The 14,483-nt window shown below is 42.4% G+C and overlaps 1 protein-coding gene across 7 annotated transcripts in view; it reads left to right on the forward strand.

The window, feature by feature from the left end:
* The window catches only part of ZNF793 (zinc finger protein 793), a 79,430-nt gene that overhangs the window by 5,696 nt on the left and 59,251 nt on the right, over positions 1–14,483 (forward strand). For 4 of the 7 annotated variants that reach the window (XM_055369231.2, XM_019015879.4, XM_055369235.2 and 1 more), the window contains exons 3-4: positions 10,794–10,909; positions 11,668–11,712. The exons of 1 other annotated variant lie outside the window; for it this stretch is intronic. In XM_055369231.2, the coding sequence (XP_055225206.1) occupies positions 11,698–11,712 (15 nt within the window). In that variant the 5' untranslated portion in view covers positions 10,794–10,909; positions 11,668–11,697. The remainder of the gene's footprint in view (positions 1–10,793; positions 10,910–11,667; positions 11,713–14,483) is intronic. 2 more of the 7 variants (XM_055369233.2, XM_063701858.1) reach the window with 1 other exon arrangement.

Here is a 14,483-nt window from a genome sequence, read left to right on the forward strand (position 1 = left end):
GAAGCCAAAAACATACACAGTGAACTAGACCCTGAGGTTTTAAAGTGGGTTTCTAGTAGGGTCCCATTAATGAAGCTAACGGTTAAGGACTCTTCTCAATAGGTAGTTTGGAGAGGGATTTTTAGTCCCTTGGTCAAAATCTCTTAGTCTTTAGGGACTGACCATTGACTACAGAGACCTGAATGAGGTAGCTTGAAAAAGAACCTCTCTAGAGGCTGGCTGCTTGAGGGCCAAGACATAGTGGTGACTCAACAAATGCAGGGTGTTCTAGAAGGAGTCTGCCTTAGGGATTCTGGAAGCTGCTGGTAGATTCATTTCCAGGCAGAGAAGCCTCTGTCCCTCACATACAACCTGACAATATGGGAAAGCAGCTAACCTCTTCTTTAATCTTCCCATCTTGCTCACCTTTCCACACACATAAGAGATTATTGTTTTGTTTTGGTTTTGATTTTAAATAATTTCAGATTTAGAAAAGTTACAAGAATAGGCCCGGTGTGGTGGCTCATGCCTATAATCCCAGCACTTTGGGAGGCCGAGGTGGGTGGACCATGAGGTCAAGAGATTGAGACCATCCTGGCCAACATGATGAAACCCCGTCTCTACTAAAAATACAAAAATTAGCCGGGGGTGGTGGCGCGTGCCTGTAATCCCAGCTACTCAGGAGGCTGAGGCAGGAGAATCACTTGAACCAGGGAGTCAGAGGTTGCAGTGAGCCGAGATCGCGCCATGACACTCCAGCCTGGTGACAGAGCAAGACTCCGTTTCAAAATAATAATAATAGTAACAATAATAATAATAATACAGAAATTCCTGTTATACCCTTCACCCCATTCTGTAATTGTTAAGATTTTGCTGTGTGTGTAGACTTTCTTTTTCTGTCTCTCTCTGTGTAAGTTGTGAACATGATGACCCTTTACTCCTAATGTGTATTTCCTAGGTAATATACATTTTGTATATGATCACAATAATTAACTAACCACAATATAATAATCGAAAGCAGGGAAGTTAACATTGAAATATTATTATCTAATGCATAGACTTTATTTAGATTTCTCCACTTGTTTCAATAATATCATTTATGTTAATTCCTTTTAATGGTCCAGGATTCTAATCCAGTGTTACATGTTGCATTTAGTTGTCATATCTCTTTAGACTTCTTTAATTTGGAGTATGTTCTCGGTCATTTTTTTTACCTCTTTTAACCTTGACATGTATGAGGAGTTCAGGCCAGTTATTTTTATAATTTGAATTTTTCTGATTTTTCCTCATGATTAGAGTCATGTTGTACACTCGGACAGGAATACTACAGAAGCGATCATGTGTCCTTCTCAATGTACCATACCAGAAGGTACACAGTGTTGGTTTGTCACATTAATGGTGATGTTAGCTTTGATCACTTGATCAAGGCTATGCCCACCAAGGTTCTCCACTATAAAGTTATATTATTACTAAGTATGTTGTAGAGAGATATTTTGAGATCATGTAATTAACCTCAAACTTTCATCCACTAGAGTTAGGATCCATTAATGATGCTTACATGAATCAATTACTTCTAATTATGGTTACCAAATGGTGATTTTCCAATTGTGTTCTTCCTTCTGTATTTATTGTAGAAGCTTTCCCTTTTCTTCATCTGGAGGATATCAGCACAAAAGTCCTATTTGCATATAAAATAGGAGGTACACATTAGAAACTTACAAAACTGTTTAAAATGTTGAGTTAGACCATATGCCAAAACTCAGACTTTCTGAATCACAAAGAAAACATCTTGGGAGATTGACTAGTTACAGAGAAACAGTTGTCACATCATGTGACAAAGTGATGCATCCACACAGACAGGAAACATCTGGGTTCCATTCTGGGCCAGACAGATTTCTGCAGTGTTCTCAGAATGAGGTATTGGCAACTAAGAAGACAAAGAAAGAAACTTCCAGAAACATGGTAAAACTGTCAAAACCACATTACATGATCTATATGTGCTGTAAAACCTAACTCTTAATTTTGTTTATTCTGTGACAGTGAATCATATTATGTATTTTTTAATGAAGATGGAAAAGATTAGATGAGCGAATATGGTATGGTGCCTTCAGTTGAATTATACCCAACTGTGATTGATTTTCTATAGTTTTTATTTTCTGTCTTCATGAAACATTCAGTCAAGGAAGTTAGAAAATATATATGAGAAGTGGAAGGAATTAATATAAAAAGAAAAATTAACGACCTAAAAAAGAAAAAAGGTAAAACTGATAAATCTGATTTTAATAAAAGTCTATAATATAGATAAACCATTAGCAAACCTTATCAAGTCAGGAGGAAATGAACAGATATACAAATTAGGAATGTAAAAAGGGAAATAACCATATTATTAAGAAATATTTTTGTAACACTTTACATTAATAAGATTTCAAAGCTGGCATGCAAAGGATGATTTTCTCAGAATACATATGTAAAACTTCCTTAAGAAGAGAAAATGAAAAGATCAATAGCTATGAATGATTAAAATACCTGAAAAAGTTCCTGTCCACCACCTCAACTATCAGGTTAGATAGGTCAATTGGTGATTTCTTATTGAGCCTTAAAGTGACTTCCAAGTAACACACTATTCTTTAGTTCATGACCAACCTGGGCAATATGGCAAAACCCTATCTCTGCAAAAAATACAAAAATTATCTGGGCGTGGTGTTGTACACCTATAGTTTCAGCTACTTGGGAGGCTGAGGTGGGAGGGTCACTTGAGTCTGGTAGGTTAAGGCTGCAGTGAGCCATGATTGTGCCACTGCACTCCAGCCTGGGTGACAGAGTGAGACCCTGTCTCCAGTAGATAGATAGATAGATAGATAGATAGATAGATAGATAGATAGATAGATAGATAGACAGACTCTTCCAGGGAATTTATAAAGGAGTACACCATTGCCCAACCTTTTTTTTTTTTATATAAAGCCAACATTGTTGCATTGATTCCAAAAACTGGAAAAGGTGGCATTTCAAAAGAAAACCATAGCCCAACCTTCTTGTGAATGTACATGCAAAATTAGCAATATGTTAAATAATGCATTATGACTGAGAATAAATTTATCCTGAAAGTGTAAGTTCAATATTAAAGAATTTACTAATGAATTTTACCATGTTAATAGGACAAGGGAGAATACCACAGCCACCTCATAGATGGGAAAAAAGTATTTGATAAAATTCAACATCTGTTCTGGATTTTAAAAAACATAATGAAATAGAACAATTTGGATACTTTCTTAACTTGATAAGACCTATGTCTCAAGTGAAAAGTCAGTAGCAGACGTAATGGCAGAACTCTGCATACATTCCCATTCAAGTGAACACCCTGTCTCTGCTTTGATTTGCTTTCCTCTAGAGTGCCTGCCAGTGCAGTTAATCAGGGAATGAAATAAGAAACAGAAGTATTGGACAAGACAAGAAAAAACTGTATTTGTGGATGAAATAATTGTCTCTCCCAAAAGCTCTGGAAGATTAACCATTATAGTTATTAAGGAAGTTCAGTAAGGGGGCTGGTTTAAAATGACTGTAGGAAAATGTATTAATGACTTTTTTCTTTTTTTCTTTTTTTTTTTTTTTGAGATGGAGTCTTGCTCTGTCGCCCAGGCTGGAGTGCAGTGGCGCAATCTCAGTTCACTGCAAGCTCTGCCTCCCGGGTCCATGCCATTCTCCTGCCTCAGCCCCCCGAGTGGCTAGGACCACAGGTGCCCGCCACCCCACCCGGCCAATTTTTTTGTATTTTTAGTAGAGACGGGGTTTCACTGTGTTAGCCAGGATGGTCTCGATCTCCTGACCTCGTGATCCACCCACCTCGGCCTCCCAAAGTGCTGGGATTACAGGCGTGAGCCACCGCGCCCGGCCTGATGACTTTTTTTATTGCAGTCAGTAATTAAAAGGATGAAAATATGCCATTTAGAATGGTAACTGAAAACACAGTTGACTATCCAGTAACAGATGTAAAAAGAAAATTGGAGTACCTATGTGAAAGCATAAAACATTACATTTTGAGATGTATAGAAAGTCTTGAATAAATATTGAAGTCTTGTTCTTGGATTGGAAGACTGAATAATTTTCAAAATTGTCAGTATTTTCTTATATGAATGGACAAATTCAGTGCAATGTTAAGCAAAATCTTAAGAAGGGATCTCTTTGCCCCAAATTGTAACAGAATAATTCTACAGTTTATGTTGAAGATGAAACATTTGAGAATATCTAGGACATTTATGAAAAATAAGTAACAAGAGGTAATGTGCTAGACAAAGCTTTCAAACATACAGCTTCAGGAGATAGAGGCTACGACCTAAGAGGAAGAATAAGTTGAGGGAGAAGATACTGAGTTCACTTTTGTGAAACCACAATGGGTGGCAATGAGAGATCTATGATCTAGTTTGTTTTGTTTTGTTTTGTTTTTTGAGACAAGAGTTTCCCTCTTTTTGCCCAGGCTGGAGTGCAGTGGCGCGATCTTGGCTCACTGTAACCTCCACCTCCTGGGTTCAGGCGATTCTTCTGCCTCAGCCTCCCGAGTAGCTGGGATTACAGGCATGCGCCACTACACCCGGCTAATTTTTGCATTTTTAGTAGAGACGGGGTTTCACCATGTTGGTCAGGCTGGTCTCAAACTCCTGACCTCAGGTGGTCTACCTGCCCCGGCCTCCCAAGTGCTGGGATTACAGGTGTGAGCCACTGTGCCCGGCCTATGATCTAGTTTTAAGATTGTGACTGAGAGCATCCAGATGATGGTATCTATATGGTAAAATATGGCTTTTGAGATCAAATGTTAGGGACTGATAAGGGTGTGTAAGTCACAATCATGTCACAGTGCTGAGATGGTGCCCATCAGATGGCTGCCATGCTGCTAGAAGAGTGCCAGACTGCAGGGCAATACTGCTTTCCAAGATTGACTCTTTTTTTTTTCTTTTTTAAATGTCGATTCTTGCTCTGTCACCCACACTGGAGTACAGTGGTACGATCTCAGCTCACTGTAACCTCCACCTCCCAGGTTCAAGCAATTCTTCTTCCTCAGCCTCCTGTGTAGCTGGGACTACAGGTGTGACCACCACACCCAGCTAATTTTTGTATTTTTAGTAGAGATGGGGTTTCACCATGTTGGCCAGGCTGGTCTTGGACTCCTGGCCTCAAGCGATCTGCCCACCTCGGCCTCCCAAAATGCTGGGATTACAGGCATGAGCCACTGTGCCCGGCCTGAGATTGACTCTTTACTAAGAAAGATAATAATTGACCTTCATCTTCAAGTGGATTCTCCCCATAGTTGCCCAGTTTTAGGGAGGAATTGGGGCTGAGGGAGGAAGGGAACTTTGTTTTTCACATTTCCTTACTTCGTCAGGATAGGTGGCACTGATTTTGTCTGCCACACTTGGCTCTGTGTGCAGATGGGCATCCCCAGTAGGAAAAAATCTGTTTTTAAATAAAAAAGGAAAATTACTAGACTAATTTTACCTTCTGGAAGGAAATCAAAGAAAATATTCATCATAGTTTTACCATATGTATCCAATTACTGTTTCCTGCCTTCATATTTTAGTCTGTATCTACAGCTGGAGGTGATTTTAGTAATCTACAGCTGGAGGTGCCTGTAATCCCAGCTACTTGGGAGGCTGAGGCAGGAGAATCCCTTGAACCCAGGAGATAGAGGCTGCAGTGTGCTGAGATCGCACCACTGCACTCCAGCCTGGGCAACAAGAGAGAAACTCTGTCTCAAAAAAAAAAAAAAAATGTGCACAGCAAATGTTACATTGCTCTTTTAGAAGGCAAATCTGTCTCTGAGAGGCAGCAAGACTGAGAAGTTATAAACCCAAGCGCCACAGCCAGGCTAGTCGGGTCTGTATCTCACTGCTGCTGTGTGCTAGTTCTTCAGCTCTCTCAGGCACTATGTCTTTATGTAGAAATGGAGTAGGACTCGGTTTAGAGGGCAGTGTGAGGAATAAATGAGTCCATATGAGGAAATAACCTTGCACAGTGCCTAAGTTGAGATCAGGGCTCAGTAACTACAAGCTAGGTTTTTTTTTTTTCTATTTCTATCAGTTTCTATGATGTGTCATAGTTTTATTTGTTCTTCCTGTGTAAGACCGTGCTTGTTTTGATTTGTCATTATTGTACATTTTGTTATTGTTATTATTGCTGTTACCCAAATAAACATATAATTATGAGGCTATTGGAAAAGTTAGAAAATGAACACTTCGAAAATGAAATGTAAATTCCTTTCAATCCCTTCACTCAGAGAAAGCAATGTTAATATTTTCATAGATTTGGACTTACATAATTTTAAAAATAGAATTATGCTTCACATTGTATGTTATGACTTGTATTTTCTGCTTCAAAATACATCACAAATGCAGTTCCAAGTCGGAGTACACCACTCCATTATTATTATTATTATTATTATTATTATTATTATTTTCTGAGGCAGAGTCTCGCTCTGTCGCCCAGGCTGGAGTGCAGTGGCGCAATCTCGGCTCGCTGCAACCTCCGCCTCCTGGGTTCAAGCAATTCTCCTGCCTCAGCCTCCCAAGTAGCTGGGATTACAGGCGCCTCCCACCATGCCCAGCTAATTTTTTCTGTTTTTAGTAGAGACAAGGTTTCACCATGTTGGCCAGACTAGTCTCGAACTCCTGACCTCAGTTGATCTGCCCACCTTGGCCTCCCAAAGTGCTGGGATTACAAGGTGTGAGAAACGGCACCCGGCCTCCACTACTATTTCTAATGCCTGCCTTGTGTTCCATTCTGTGGCTCACCAATATCAGCCTGCCAATCTTTAAATTGCTGGGACAGGCTGGGTGTGGTGGCTTACACCTATAATCCCAGCTCTTTGGGAGGCCAGGGTGGTTGGATTGCTTGAGTCTGGGAGTCCAAGACCAGCCCGAAAAACATGGCGAAACCCTGTCTCTACAAAAAAAAAAAAAAATTAGCCAGGTGTGTTGGTGCACATCTATAGTCCTCCTACTTGGGAGGCTGAGGTGGGAGGATCACCTGAGCCTGGGAGTTGGAGGCTGCAGCAAGCCATGATCATGCCACTGTACTCCAGCCTATCTCAAATAAAGAAATAGATAAATGAAAAAAAAATAAATTATTGTTGGGACATTTTGATTGCTTCCAGTTGTTTTACTTTTGTAAGCAAAGGTGAGATGAACATCCTTGTACCTTTATCTTTTATTTTAGCGAGACTAATTAGTTCCTTGAGACACATTGTTGGATGTTGAAGAGTGGCTTAATGAGTGTGCACTCTAAAAATTCTGATAGGGCTGGGCGCGGTGGCTCACGCCTGTAATCTCAGCACTTTCTGAGGCCGAGGCGGGCGGATCACAAGGTCAGGAGATTGAGACCATCCTGGCTAACGCGGTGAAACCCTGTCTCTACTAAAAATACAAAAAAATTAGCCGGGCGTGGTGGCAGGTGCCTGTAGTCCCAGCTACTCGGGAGGCTGAGGCAGGAGAATGGCGTGAACCCAGGAGGCAGAGCTTGCAGTGAGCCGAGATCATGCCACTGCACTCCAGCCTGGGCAGCAGAGCAAGACTCCGACTCAAAAAAAAATTCTGATATAAATTCCCTTCAGAAAGCTGGAATATCCTGCCCTCCTACTAGCAGTGTAAGAGATATGATTTCCATCTTTGCCAATCTTATAAGCCAAAAAGACCATTTTAATAATCTTGTGGAAAAGACTTTTACTAAAAATACTACCAGAAGCAGAAACTATAAGGGGAAAATATTAACAAGTTGACTATTAAAAATAACCAATAAAACTTGTTTGGTATTGGAAACTAATAAACCCAGTTCAAGGACAAATGACAAATAAGGACAAATGTTATACTATAAAAACATATTTATAACAAATATGACAAAGGATTAATAGCCTCAGTATAGAAAGAACACTTGTAAATGAATTTTTGAAAATAACTCAGGAAAATCAAAAGTTAAGAGCATAAACAGATTGTTTACAAAAGAAATGCAAATGGCCAATAAATAAATGAGGAAAATGTCTTTCTCCATTGGAAATCAAAGAAGGGTAAAATAATAAATAAATGATAGGGATACTGAGACACAGATAGACTAAGTAACTCATTCAACATCACACATCAGTAAATGGCAGAGCCTGCATTTGAACCCAGGTTGTCTGGCTCCCGAGTCTGTTTGACAGCCTCTTTCTGTTTTCACAGGTGAGGAAACAGGCCTAGAGAGGTAAAGTGTCTAGCCCAGATTCTCTCAGTCAGTCAGAGGAATTACTTAGCTTCAAACTTGTATCTGAGTCATTCCTTGGCTCAGGGAGTGACTCAGACACAAGAGTCTTTGTGGAAGATCCCCCTGTCCCAGTCCCAGAACAGAGCCATCACTCAGCTGTCTCCTGCACAGCTTCTGCAGGCTTTTCCCCCTGAGGCCCCAGGCAGTGTTTGGGGAAGGACGATTGGATGACTCACCATGGGATCTGCTTATCTTCAGGTTCTCTGGGTGCCCTGCAGACCTTTGGATCCTGCCACCTTGCTGGACGGGAGGGCTCTCTAGCTCCTGCCAGCCCTTAGAGCCACAGGACCTTGGTCACAACATCTACAGAAGGCCCTGCAGCTGAGTATGAGTTACTGTTGAGAGATGGAGCTGTGAGCGCCTGGGCAGGCCAGGTTAAAGACACTGTCCAGGAGAAGGGAACTTGGGATGAAAATTCCCTTCTGAAGGAATCACTCAGACCCCATACCTCTTGTCAGAGCAAAGACTCCCACATAAAAGGAAATAGCTTCATCCCTGAGCCAGAAGCTGAGCAAGACCAAACCTGAAGACGTTACTCTTTCCAGGGACTCTCCATGGCTAAATGAAGGGAGGATGGTTGGCCCAAGATTCAGAGAGAGAGAGTGAAGGGAGAGGTAGGGAGGCCAGAGTCTCATGGCAGGTGCAACAGGCATGTTCTTTCAGGAGAAGGGGGCATCTTTCTAGCCCAGTGCATTCTGCTATCTTGTGGTATGGGGTGTGGCCCATCTGCTTCTTTATTCTTGCTGGACCTCTCTAGACTTGCTCTCCCGTCATTTTTGGCACCTCACCTGGCCTCTAGGAATGTGATTAGTTCACTCCATCCTGACTCAGAGGCAGAAATGGCCCTGGATTCTCAGAATGGTGGTGGTGGCAGAATTTATGGACCTACTGTATATAATTTTGTTTTGTTTTGTTTTTTGAGACGGAGTTTCACTCTTGCCACCCAGGCTGGAGTACAATGGCACAATCTCAGAATTACAGACATGCACCACCATGCCCGGCTAATTTTTTTTTTTTTTTTTTCGAGACGAAGTCTCACTCTGTCACCCAGGCTGGAGTGCAGTGGCACATTCTCGGCTCACTGCAAGCTCCACCTCCTGGGTTCATGCCATTCTCCTGCCTCAGCCTCCCAAATAGCTGGGACTACAGGTGTGTGCCACCATGCCTGGCTTATTTTTTTTATTTTTAGTAGACATGGGGTTTCACCGTGTTAGCCAGAATGGCCTCAATCTCCTGACCTTGTGATCTGCCCGCCTCGGCCTCCCAAAGTGCTGGGATTACAGGCGTGAGCCACTGCGCCTGTCCTGATTTTTGTATTTTTAGTAGAGATGGAGTTTCACCATGTTGACCAGGCTGGTCTCGAACTTATGACCTCAAGCGATCCACCCACCTCGGCCTCCCAAAGTGCTGGGATTACAGGCATGAATCACCATGCATGGTCAATTCTCTTTTTTTTTTTTTTTGAGACAGAGTTTCGCTCTTGTTGCCCAGGCTGGAGTGCAATGGCGCGATCTCTGCTCACTGCAGCCTCCACCTCCCAGGTTCAAGGGATTTTCTTGCCTCAGCCTCCTGAGTAGCTGGGATTATAGGCACACGTCACCACGCCTGGCTAATTTTGTACTTTTAGTAGAGATGGGGTTTCACTATGTTGGTCAGGCTTGTCTCGAACTCCCAACCTCAGGTGATACACCTGCCTTGGCCTCCCAAAGTGCTGGGATTATAGGCGTGAGCCACCGCACCCAGCCTTTTGTTTTTAACTAAACATTTTATTTGGAAATTTTTTTCCAAAAAAAAGCAAGAATATTTCTGTCGTCTCCTATGTATTCCTTACCTAGATTCATCTATATAAAGCCATGTTTGCATGTCCTCTCTTTCTATATACAAATATATATGTATATAGATAATTATGTTATATCATAAATATATCATTCCTATTCTTTCTTTAACTACTTAAGACTAACTTGCAGACATGATGCTTCTTTACCCATAAGTACTTCAGGGTATATTTTCTAAGAATAAGAACTTTTTTTTATGTAACCAGTAGTTTTCAAAACCAGGCATTTGACACTGATTACAAAGTCAGTGTTATAACGATTTAATAATCATGATAACTAGATTAATATAGACCATAGACTAGATTAATCCAGTCTACAATCGGATGTCAACTAATACTGTCACTTTATAGCAACTTTTCTTTCTTGCTTTTTTTTATTTTTTGAGACCAAGTCTTGCTCTTGTCACCCAGGTTGGAGTGCAATGGCGTGATCTTGGCTCACTGCAACCTCTGCCTCCCTGGTTCAAATGATTCTCCTGCCTCAGCCTCCTGAGTAGCTGGGATTACAGGTGCCTGCCACCACACCCGGCTAATTTTTGTATTTTTAGTAGAGATGGGGTTTCACCATGTTGGCCAGGCTGGTCTCGAACTCCTGACCTCAGGCGATCTACCCACCTCGGCCTCCCAAAGTGCTGGGATTACAGGGGTGAGCCACTGTGCCCGGGCCTATAGCAGCTTTTCTTTTCTTTTTCCATTCCAGGATCTAATCCAGGATCATATGCTGCCTTTAGGTGACATATCCCTTTAGTCTCCTTTAATCAGGAGCAGTTTCTCAGTGTTCATCTTCCATGAAGTCGACATTTTTGAAGAGTATAGGTAGGTTATTTTGTATATTGTAACTCAGCATGGTTTTGTCTGATGTCTCCTCATTGATTAGGTTCAGGTATGCATTTGGGGTGTGAACACCACAGAAGGGATGTTGTACCCTTCACAGTGCATTATATCAGGAGGCACATGATGTCTTATATCTCATTACTGGTCATGTTAACTGATCACTTGACTAAGCGATACTGCCAAGTTTTTCCAAGGCAAAGTTACTTCTTTTCCTTTTATAATCATTAAATGTCTTGGGGTGTGGGGCATTTAGATGCTATGGCAACCATGCTTTATGGTCTATGCTTTATGACCTATATAATATTTGAAAGTATTTGAAACAAGAGATAAAGGGTATTTATTTGTCTGTTTATTTATTTATTTAATTTTTGAGACAGGGTCTTACTCTGTCACCTAGGCCAGATTGCAGTAGTGGGATCATGGCTCACTGCAGCTTTGACCTCCTAGGCTCAAGTGATCCCCCCACCTCAGCCTCCTGGGTAGCTGGGACTATAGGTGTGCAACACCATACCTGGCTAATTTTTTATCTTTTTTTGTAGAGACAGGGCTTTGCCATATTGCCCAGGCTGGTCCCTAACTCCTGGCCTCAAATAAGGTGTAAGCCACCACACCCAGCTAAAAGCATGGATTTTTGTACAATATTTACAAAGGGAATTTGCAATTTCCAAGACAGGCCTAGCTCTTTACACTCTGTTCTCTGTTCTCTCTTTCTCCATCTTCTTCCCCCCACATGTCTACAGGTGTCAGATCTTTTCCAAGAATAGCAGAAAATGATCGAATACCAGGTGAGTATCACATTAAGTAGCCCAGTTTTCCTTCCTGGGGAAACTGTCCTAGAGAAAAAAAAAGGTGTGCATTGTAAGTATGCACAGTTTGTACATACAGGCTGGGTTCTCAGGGAAGCTGACTCATAGATGGAGATTTTTCTCACAGGAGGTTTGTTAGGCAGGCTCTTAGAACACCTGTAAGACAGTGAGGGAAGCTGGATTGGGCTGAGGGAATTGTTGAACAGAGGCCTTAGTGGATCTTATCCTCTGGAGCTGGGATGGCCTTCAGCATTGTTGTGAATGGAGGCAAGGAGGTTTTTATATTCTGAAATCAACTAATCATTGATTGTAGGCTGCCCCAAGGAGGGTAGATATCCTTGGATGGTGCAGTACCCTTTGGCCAAGGATAATTCTCAGAAAGGTTTTAAGCCGGCCGCTAGGGGTAGTTCATGCCTGTAATCCCAGCACTTTGGGAGGCCAAGGCAGTTGGATAACCTGAGGTCAGGAGTTTGAGACCAGCCTGGCCAACATGGTGAAAGCCTGCCTCTATTAAAAATACAAAAATTAGTTGGGCATGGTGGTGGGTGCCTGTAATCCCAGCTACTCGGGAGGCTGAGGCAGGAGAATTGCTTGAACCTGGGAGGTGGAGGTTGCAGTGAGCCAAGATTGCACCATTGCACTCCAGCCTGGGCAACAAGAGCAAAACTCCATCTCAAAATAATAATAATAATAATAATAATAATAATAAAGGGTTTTAAGCCTGCAAGAGCCTCCTTTCTATATGTAGATACAGAGGCAAGATACTTAACACATACTGCTGTAACCAACATGTTATCTTTATTTTTTGTAAAGATGGGGTCTTACTTAAAACCATACCATTTTTTTAAACCAGATATGTAATGCTTCATCGTATGCAAGGGAATATGACTGATTTGACCAGTCCCTCATTTGATGGACATTTGGGTGATTTTCAGACTTCATATTACAAGTAGTGATGCAAGGAACATTCTCTGTTGGATTACCAATGTACAAAGTGGAGAGTCCAAGAGTCAGTAACTGATCTTCCTGGTAGCCCAACAAAAAGGCAAATACAGTTAGCCCAAGATTTCTACTGTTTATAAGGAAGAAGCCTATTGTTATCTCCAGTGGAAAATTAGCATTTCAAGGCAGTTTTTGAAGGTGTTTTCCAAGATGCCTTCTTAGGACTGAAGTAGAAAAGCACAGCCTCTCACAGTGTGGTCCCGGGACCTGGGCGTCTCCTGGGAGCCTGTCGGAAATATGGAACGGCAGGCCCCGCCCCTGGCCTGCTTCATGGGGTGATTTGTAGGTGTAGCCTGGGAATGTGTGTTTAAAAGGCTTTGGATGATCTTTACGCACATAAAAGTATGAAAAACATTGATAGTGATAGTAGACAAAGTTCTTAATAACTAATAAATGCCGAAATAGGTTTTTTATATTGTTTCCCCTTGGAATAGAGTGTTAGACCCAAGGCAGAACTCCCAGTTTTTCAGGTGACCAAAACTGCCAAGTGCTAGCTCCCCAATGATATGACAATGTTTTCTATCTGTGTCAAAGCTGTAGGAAGTCCTAACTCTTCTGTTGCTTGTGATCCACATATATAATGGAAGGAAATGCTGCATGTTAGTGAGAAGAAAGTGAAAATACAAATGATTTCTTTTTGTTTTCTCTTTTTTTTTTTTGAGTTGGAGTCTCGCTCTGTCGCCCAGGCTGGAGTGCAGTGGTGCAATCTTGGCTCACTGCCAACTCCTCCTTCCGGGTTCACGCCATTCTCCTGCCTCAGCCTCCCGAGTAGCTGGGACTACAGGCACCTGCCACCATGCCTGGCTAATTTTTTGTATTTTTAGTAGAGACGGGGTTTCACCGTGTTAGCCAGGATGGTCTCGATCCCCTGACCTCGTGATCCTCCCGCCTCGGCTTCCCAGAGTGCTGGGATTACAGGCGTGAGCCACTGTGCCTGGCCTTTTTTTTTTTTTTTTTTGAGATGGAGTCTCGCTCTGTCACTCAGGCTGGAGTGCAGTGGCACGATCTCGGCTCACTGCAAGCTCTGACTCCCTGGTTCAAGCGATTCTCCTGCCTTAGCCTCCTAAGTAGCTGGGACTACAGGTGCCCACCATCAAACCCAGCTAACTTTTGTATTTTTAGTAGAGACAGGGTTTCGATGGTCTCGATCTCCTGACCTCGTGATCCACCCGCCTCGGCCTCCCAAAGTGCTGGGATTACAGGCGTGAGCCACCGTGCCTGGCCAATATGAATGATTTCTGTTTAAGGGGTCAGAGGGCTGCTTCAAGTGTACAGAAGCCCTGAATTTGATCCAAGGCAGCTGTAGCCTTGATCTGGACTGAGGAACAGATGTACTGCCCAGCATTTAAATGACTGTCATTCTTCTTATATGTGTGTTCTAGTTTGGTAGCAAACAGTTACACATCTTATTCCTGGGAATGTCTCAGTGTGAGGTGTTCCCAGCCCCCAAGGGCCCTGTGTCCTGAGAAGACTCCTCCTTTCCCTGAGTTTCTCATTCCTGCCTCCTCCTCCATCCCTTCTCAGTTTCCCATCACAGGAGATGGTGCCATCCCATCGGGCAGGCCGGGACCCTGAGATTTACCCTTGACTTCCTCCCTACTTTTCCCCCTCCTTCTACCCAGTCACCATGCCGTGCTAATTTTTAAAAGTTCAGTGATTCTTTTTATTTTTTTGAAACAGGGTCTTACTCACTGGAGCCTTGAACTCCTGGGCTCAAGCGATCCTCCCATTTCAGCCTCCCGAGTAGC

This window comes from Gorilla gorilla, chromosome 20 (genome assembly GCF_029281585.2).
Source record: "Gorilla gorilla gorilla isolate KB3781 chromosome 20, NHGRI_mGorGor1-v2.1_pri, whole genome shotgun sequence".
Classification (NCBI taxonomy): domain Eukaryota; kingdom Metazoa; phylum Chordata; class Mammalia; order Primates; family Hominidae; genus Gorilla; species Gorilla gorilla.